General features: G+C 53.1%; 1 protein-coding gene across 2 annotated transcripts; it reads right to left on the bottom strand.

Annotated features, from left to right (window-relative positions):
- Positions 1 to 1919: 1919 nt before the first annotated feature.
- On the bottom strand, positions 1920 to 8178 carry KCNS2 (potassium voltage-gated channel modifier subfamily S member 2). 2 transcript variants are annotated; one of them, XM_004457065.3, is made up of 2 exons: positions 7474 to 8178; positions 1920 to 6810 (listed from the first exon to the last, which is right to left on the bottom strand). In XM_004457065.3, exon 2 carries the CDS (start codon positions 6765 to 6767, stop codon positions 5334 to 5336), a length of 1434 nt encoding a protein of 477 aa, XP_004457122.2. In that variant the 5' UTR covers positions 6768 to 6810; positions 7474 to 8178; the 3' UTR covers positions 1920 to 5333. The 2 variants fall into 2 exon arrangements, with proteins under 2 accessions (XP_004457122.2, XP_058131753.1); XM_058275770.1 differs by lacking the exon at positions 7474 to 8178 and adding an exon at positions 7085 to 7342.
- Between the last annotated feature and the right edge of the window lie 252 nt (positions 8179 to 8430).

Raw genomic sequence — 8430 nt, 5'->3', positions numbered from 1 at the left:
TCCCTTTTTTCCTCTCTGCCTTTTCCTTTATTTGCTTTCTTCTTCTGTTCTCTCTTTTCTCTTCCACTCTCACCCGGCTTCTTCCCATCCTTTTCCCTTCTGCTGTGTGTCCTCTCCTCCTCCTCAGGTATAAATCTGTCCCCTGTGGCCAGGTCTGTGAGCCTCGTCTGTGTTCTTCTGAACGTGTGGGCTTGTCAGCTGTGGGCACAGTCACTTGCTTTGAGGAATTTAGCCTGGAGGATGATGATATTGATAAGTGAGGCTCAGAAGAAGGAAAACATTGCAGAGTTTCAGATCTCCGGTATCAATTGGCTGTAACACCAATAGGGGGTCCTTAGGTAGAAATGCAAGTTAAAAGTTCTCCTAAAAATAAGAGGCAATAATAACCACGTGAGTGCAGTACTCAAGCTCTTCCCTCAAGAGGAGGTGTTTGTTTTTTCATTTTAAGATACAAGGCATCCTGGCCCCAAAATATCTCGGCACATCCATTTAACCCCTGCGGAAGGAGAGCAGTTCAAGGGTGGAAGCAAGCTACACAGCCTTGGAGGGAGGCGGAGCCCTAGGGGAACCTCGTGAGCCCACAGGCAAGGCACGCAGGCCCCACACCCTTCTGCAGGCCCCCACGCCTCGGTGGGAGTCAAGTGCACGTTCCTCTGCCCTAGCGCTCTTGGGGACCCCAGGACTTGGGGAAGGGGCGAGGGTTCTGCCAGCCTTCACGAAGGCAATGAGCTTAAATGGGCCGAGAACCCGGCCTGAAGCCGAATCGGGTCAGTGTGATTTTCCTCTCCGTGTAATGATTTTTGTAGCAGGAATTTAGATTAGGTGTAAATAGCTTAAAGCCCAAAGGGGACACTCACGGGCGATTTTAAAACTCTGTTCACCTGGATTACATCCCAGTCCAGACGTTTCTCCCCCACTATTGTCCCTGAAACTGTTGTCCACTGAGGTCGGCTGTTGAAGAGGGGAATGAAACCAGATAGAAGGTTGTTTGTAAGCAGTCCCTTTGCCCTGCTTAAAATCAAACAAGGGTATTGTGTACTGCTCCAGGGAGGTCAGAGACGAGTAGGATCTTCCAGTGACCTGAAGAGCTGGGCAGGGCCTTAAGGACGATCTAATCCAACCTTCTCATTTTGCACCAGTGGTAACTGAGGCCCAGAGAGGCCAGGCAGTTGGCTTAAGATCACGTGGTTAGAGGCAAACTGGAGCAGGGCCCCATTAGCCCAGCCACCCTCCCGCTGACCCGTGGCCTTCATTTCCAGGATAGATAGGTGTTAAGGTCTGGTTCCTGGTAACCCTCAGCAATATTCATGCCCAAACAAGCCAGGACACTGAGGGCTACCCAGGACCTAATTTACTGTCAGGAAGGTACTTCAGCAGCAGGGAAAATGGCATCCCGGGGGAAGGGGAGAGGTGGGAGGTCGCCAGGAGGTCCATGACAGGTGCTGAGCTGAGTGGGTCTCAGGAAGTCAGTGCGGAAGAGAAAACACCTGCAAGATGAGGCTGTTTCATGGGGGTTCCAAAAATAAATGACCATTTCTTCTACAAGCAGGGTGGTGGCTCTAAATTCCAGGGGAGGGGAAGGAAGGAAGGATGGAAGGAAGAGAGGGAGGAAGAGGACTTCACCTCTATTCCATCTCTATGTATCTGCGAAGAATAAATATCAGCTTTCCCTTCCCAACAACAGCTCAAATGGCCCAGCCTTTCTCAGAAAGTCTGGTGCCCAACTTCGAATGTCCTTATTGTGTTTGCCACTCCATTTGTAACTGAAGTGCTTTAAGGAAGCTTCCATAATTTAAAAATCTATTTAATCTGCCTACGTTTTGAGGCTAGATTCTCGAGTGTGTCGGTGTTACTTATTCCTGAGTCGAGGCACGCAGATTGAAGTGTAGCAATCAGACATAACGGTACAGCTGCGCCAGTGCTTGTGCAGTAGTGTGTTAATGAGCTAAAACTGACATCGCAAATACAGCGTTCTCAATTTTTAAAATTACAACTCTGTAACAAGTCATGCTGTTACAACATACAAGAAATACCAGTTAAGCCTTCAAGTAGACAACACACATCCTGTACAGATCACTGCTATCCCAAAGTGCATAGCAAATCATTTTCTTTGAAATGAAGCAAGATTAGCAGGTAGCTCAATTATTTGAGTAAATAAGCTAAGTAGAAATAACAAATTCAAATATTAAACAGCAATTACTACCTTATGAGCTACAAATCAGCTCGGCATTACAACATGCCCCTCCTCAGCAGCAAACCCAGGAAATGTGGGGGTTTGGTGGAAAACACAAACCTATAGCCAATATGAACCCATGCAATAAAGACATGGTGTCACTTCCAGACCCAGCACTTTCAAAACGTTCATTGTGCATATTGTGAGAGAAACTTAGCCCAAATATTTGTCCCAGTGGCATTGAAAAATGCAACCTTCAAATGCTGGGAGTGAGGCTGTCCCCAAATGAACAGCCTGAGATAAGTGATCTCCAGCTTCTGCTGTGTCCCCCTAAAAGAGGTGTGTGGTCAGTCTGATGGCCTGGGTGGCCAACGATGTCACCTCATACTGCTCTTCACTCCAGACCTCCTTTTAGCTTCAGGGATTGGAGGAAATTGCTACAGAAGATGCTCTTTAGTAGGGTCAGTTGAAGACCCACTTGAGAGTATATGAGAACTTAATACTTAGGTGGTTCTATTTTGGGGGGTGATGTAGAGGGAGGAAGATTACTTTTCCCTGGGTCACAGTTCAGTTTCCATCCTTTGTGGGAATTAACTCCATGGTTCAAGGCAGCTGGGTTGTTCTCTCTCCCTCTTGTCTGAAATCACCACTTGGAAAACTCAAAGTGATTAGGCCATTCTTATGCCCAGAAGTGACTGTGAAGTTCCAGGATGGGCAAGTAATACTTTCTACAAGTATATGTATGTACAAGAGATGCTTAAAACACAGTCTCTAAAGCACTTTGGGATTCCCCCAATAAAAGGCACCAGATAAAAACAAGTCATTACCAAAATGAAACGTCAAGTTTTCCAGCTTTCACATCTGCAACGGGTGGCCACTAGGGGCACCTCTTTTGTGTGTGCTAAAACCTGCCTTGTTTAGAAAACACTCGTGACAGTGGCTGCGTTATCCTGCTTCCTTCCTTGTTGCTACTCTTCGTAGGCTTCCGGGTCAGTGACCAGGAACCCCCCGCTCAGTGACCCCAGACCTTCAGCCTTGGCAAAGTGTACAGCCCTTGCGAGTGTGTACCACTGCCTGCCTGCAGGGGAGGTTTTGTAAATTCTCAGCCTTCCAGTGCTGGAAACAGCAATCAAGGTCACATGTCCCATGTGCAAATTCTGAAAAATACCCCTGTTCCTCTCTCTTCGTGACCTGTTTCCTCTAAGTCATCTCACCTGTCCTGATGTTGCTGAGAAACAGGCATAGACCACCAGGCACTAAGAGGTGGCTGCCTCCCTGTCCCCTACGAGGCTCTAGCACGGTGGGAGCATTTGAAGTGAGGACTCAAGGGCATAAGTGACCAGTGCATTCATCCAACAAATCGTCTGTGCAGTAGTAGCCATTGGCAACTACACGTAGACCTACTCTCTGACTAGGTCCTCACCACACTGCCAGGAGACATGTATTATCCACCACCAACTAAGACACAAAACGGACATCTCTAGGAGAGGCCTGAGCCCTGGATAGAAAACCTTGCTAGCTCCACGCTTAGATCCCTGATTCTGCAGCTTTTTCAAAAACTGAACAATAATGGAAGCCACCTGGGAAAGCACTTGACTGCCTAGAAGATGATGGTGAAGAACCATCTGACAAAGAGACCGAGGCTCCCTTGCGTAATTCTCTGAGTTAGGGAACTGGAGAAGAGGAGGGAGAACACATTGGGGAAGGAAATAATTCTCTCCCTTCAACACAGGCCTAGAAGTTTAAAGGTCTTCTAAATAGCATGAAACTTTTTGAGAAGTTTGCAATTATTTATGACATTTTATGAAGTCTTAATTTTTTGTTTGACAGTTCTTTCCTTTCTCCTGACCTCTACCCCCTTCCCACCAACAAAAGGCAGATGAAGTGGAAATAAGAACTGTAGTGCTTCCATCCTGGACAAACCACTCAGCCTTCATGCATTTCTATACTTTGAGTACATGCTTCCATGCCACCAGATATCCACATCACAGCAGGAAATCCAGGGCTATCATAGCAGCATATCAAACGTACTATAGACTAGAAGCAAAATTACCTAAGTAAATTCTGCTTAGAAAGAAAAATATTCCCATTATATGAGCTTTCAGGGCTGGCAGCAAAAGTTTTTAAGCTACTGCCCTCGATAACAATTCAACAACATTTACCCAAGAGAGACAATACAACAGCAAACGTCTTTTTAGTTAAGAAAGACAACACAACCTTATTCCTAGACATCTTAAAAATAAATAACTTTAAAAACATGCCAATATTTAAGACGAAGCAAAGTTTGATCAAATGACCTAGACCAGGAGTCTCGGTCAGAAATAAATGTCTCTATGGCCCCTTGCAGGAAAGGGTGCAGCTGGGGCTGACTCTGCTTTAAGCATCCTGGGATTAGGCCTTTGTTAGCTGCACCCCCTGTCCTAAAAGCATCTGTTCTCAGGGAAAAAAATTTCAAATTTCACTGTGTGTTTAACTGAGTAACATTTTCTAAGGAGCCACATTTACAAGATGAGTATCAGCATACTTCATTCTGAAGGTGATTAGTGCACCCATGCAAGCCACATGGCAACAGATCATTTATAAGAACAACTCACAGACTTGTGCTGGTGATATGTACTTCACATCACACTCGCTTTGCATTGAGTTAAAACTAATGAAGGCCATGGATAAAGACCTGAGATTTTGTTTTCACATGACTGTGAGCAAAATCTCGTTATATCCATGCTGACTGTACAGATGTGTTTCCACTGGACAGACTTACGGAGGCTTTTTGTACAGAATTCACATGACAACCTCAATAACAGAAGCACAAACAACTCACAGACAGCACTGGACTACGAGCACAAGAAGAGTGAACACAATGAACAGGAAATTAGCATTCTGGGTGGTGGTCATCTGGCAGAAAGGAACATTTTATGCCCATGATCCAAAAACCAGTGAGTGTCGTTTCATTGAAAGGTGCAAAGACACAGTGTCAGACACACCACCCTCTAAAAACAATTCTAAATGCTGTAACAGCTACCCGGGCCCATATCCCATACATCTCTCCCCTTTGAGGTTGGGTATACCCTTTACACCAAAACCCTAAGGTGCCTGGGCTGTGCGAGAGACACATGAGGCAGCTTAGCAATGTGGGTTTGAGGATGTCAAGTCCTCCCGGCTAATGTAAGGAATCATTTAAACTTAGTTCACTCGGTGAGCTCCTGCTCATGTTTGTCAGGCTTGCCATGAGGGATTTAACTTTATGGGCATAATAATCCCTTAAATTAACCGAAGGAACCTCCTTCATTCCATCCCCAAAGTCACAGCTGCGCATGGCACTCTCCAGTTGCTTTTGGCGCCGATAAAAGTGGGAGAACTTATTGAAGATCAGGGTGATGGGCAGCACCACCACTAGGATACCTGCCAGGATGCAGGCAGATGCAGTCAGCTTCCCTGCCGTGGTCCCTGGGACCACATCCCCATACCCCACAGTGGTCATACTGACGGTGGCCCACCACCAGCAGGCGGGGATGGTGGCCAGGCCCTCATTCTCTTCTTTTTCGATGGTGTAGGCCACCACGGAGAAGATGGAAATCCCCACGGAGAGGTAGAGCAAGAGCAGCCCTACTTCTTTGTAGCTGTACTTCAAGGTGGCCCCCAGGGAGCGGAGGCCAGTGGAGTGTCTGGCCAGCTTTAAGATGCGGAAAATCCGCATCAGCCTCAGGACCTGGGCCACCCTGCCCAAGTTGGCCAGGGTGGGTGTGCTCTCCACCACCAGGTTCACCACCAGCGTGATGTAAAAAGGGACAATGGACATGAGGTCGATAAGGTTTAGGGCATTCTTGAAGAACTTGAGGAAGTCGGGGGCCACGGCGAACCTGGCCACCAGCTCAAACGTGAACCACGCGATGCCAAAGTGCTCCACGACTTCAAATCTGGGGTCCTCAGCGGGGTTGCCCTGGCTGTCAGGGATCTGGAAGTCTGGCAGGCTATTGAGGCACATGGTGATGATGGACCCCAACACCACCAGGATGGACAGGATGCTAAAGACCCTGCTCAGGACGGAGTAGCCGGGATTGTCCAGAGCCAGCCACAGCTGTCTGCGCAAGTTGCCCAGGGGCTGCCCATCGAACTTGGAGGCGTCATTGTAGAAGGCCAGGATCTCATCGAAGGAGGACGTGGTGCTCTCCTGGTCGCTCTGCTCGTCCCACTTCTCCTGCTCGGGCTCCACTTTGCGGCCGTGGTAGCTGTAGCTGCAGCACGAGTCGATGAAGAACTCGTTGATACCCCAGTACTCGATTTCCTGGCTGAAGGAGAAGACGCACAGCTCGGCCATGACGTGCAGCTTGCCTGTGTGGTAGAAATGCAGCACGTAGGGGAAGAGCTCGGGGTTGCGGTCGAAGTAGAACTCACGCTGGACGTCGTCGTAGTCGTCGCAGAGCTCCAGAATGGCCTCGCGCGAGTGGCAGAGCAGCAGGCGGCCCAGGCGCGTCTCGGGGAAGCGCAGCAGCGTGTGCGAGCGCAGCCGCCTCTTGAAGCCGCCCACGTTGATGCGGATCTCCCCATCCTCGACGTCGGCCTCCGACGAGTCACACAGGCTCTGGCCGGTCATCCTGGACCCGCCCAGCCGCCCGCACCGCGCGGGGGAGCTACACCTAGAGGCAAAGGCAAACGGGTCGGCTTGGGCGCCCGGCGCTCAGGGCCGGGACGCCGCTCTTTTCCTCCGCACCTGCCTCGGGCAGACCCAGACTTCTCCGGGCGGGCCTCCGGGTGCTGAGGAGCACGGAGGTGGGGGGGGGTAGGGGAGAGGGCGGGTCTGTGGGGTTTGGACGTCTCCAGGGACGGGCTTCCATGGGGGAGAGTATGCTTCCATTAGGATAGCCGAGCCCGCCCCCACCCCGGGGGTCCTGGCAGTCGTTTTACGCTTACCCGGGTCGCTCCCACGTGACTCTGAGAGCCCAGGAGCTGCGGACTAACCTTGCCCGTGGGCGGGCGGAGGAGACGCCCCCGCCCGCTCGCCGCAGACAGGCGGGACCCGAGCTGGGATGCGCACGGGCAGGGCTGGGCGGAGATGGGGGGCGCGTAGCTTTCGGAAAGGGGGGGGGGGCGGGGAAATTCACCGCTCGGGTTTGTAAGCCCCGGCTGGGGGGATGGGGGCCGGCCTGACGTCCCCTGCGTCCAGCCACCTCGACTGGAGCCCCCTAGCTCCCCGCCCCGAGCCTCCCCGCCCGCCTGGCGCGGCGCCCCGGAGCCGCGTGCGCCGCGCCTTATCCAGCCGAGCGGCCGGGGCTCGCCCTGCGCGTTCTGGAAGCGCTTACCTGGGAGCGCGGGGGCCCGCGGCCGAGGCCGGCGGGAAACTTCCCCGACCAGCTGGCGAGCATCGCGGCGGCCGCCGCTGTCGGCTGGCTGTGCGTGTGCGCGCGGGTGCGAGTGTGTGTGCGCCTGTGTGTGCGCCCGGGCGGCCGGCGGGCGGGGTCCGCCGAGCGTCTCCTCTTGTCTCCGGCTGGGGACACCGCGGCCGCCCGCAGTTGTAGGTGGCTCACAGGTGGCTGCGTGACCCCGAGGCTCGCGGAGCTCCTCCCACGCCCCCTCTTTCGATCGCTTGCCCCTCAGCCGGGGAGAGGGGCAGGAACCCGCGCCATAGGCGCCTGCGGAATTGGGAGCGCCCGCGGAGCCGGAGCGCCTTGGCTCGGGCCCTCCGCGGGGCGCGGCTCTGTGGTGCTGAACGGACAGCTCCGCGAGCCCCGCCGCCGGGCGCGGCCGCAGCCCGGGACTCCGAAGATACTGCTGCCACTGCCGCGGCTGCCACCGCCACGGCGGCCTCTCAGCACTCCTCCGGCGGGTCACGGAGACCCCCTGGCGCCCCCGGATAGGCGCGGGGCCGACACCTTTCCCAACCCCACACGGGCCTCCCGAGGCCAGCTGTTACGGCTGCTATCCCCAGGGTGCAGGCTGCCTACGGTGACTTTTTCCCTCTGGGTTTCTGGCGCCGGAGCCAGGCTGGAGAATGGGGGGTGGCTTGCACAGGTCCGGGGGAAGGGCAGGGCGCAAGGAATTCCCGGTTTCCCCTTTTAGGGACCAGATGAAAAGTTTCCTGAAGCCTGGGGGTCCTCGAGGAAAGGGGGGGGGGGGAGAAGAGGGGGCAGGAGAAGCCTGACGTCGAGCTCAGCTTAGCCTGCGGGGGGAGGGGCAGGGCGGGAGCAGGCCCACTGGCGCGGAAGAGAGTCACGGAGTTCTGTTTGGGAGCTCTGTGTGGGCGCCGTGTGTGCACAGGC

Source organism: Dasypus novemcinctus, chromosome 14 (genome assembly GCF_030445035.2).
Source record: "Dasypus novemcinctus isolate mDasNov1 chromosome 14, mDasNov1.1.hap2, whole genome shotgun sequence".
NCBI lineage: Eukaryota > Metazoa > Chordata > Mammalia > Cingulata > Dasypodidae > Dasypus > Dasypus novemcinctus.
This window is presented reverse-complemented; position numbering and strand designations above follow the sequence as displayed.

Excerpts from the sequence above, each read along its gene's own strand:
- KCNS2 (XM_004457065.3), bottom strand. The coding sequence starts at position 6,767 with ATGACCGGCCAGAGCCTGTGTGACTCGTCGGAGGCCGACGTCGAGGAT.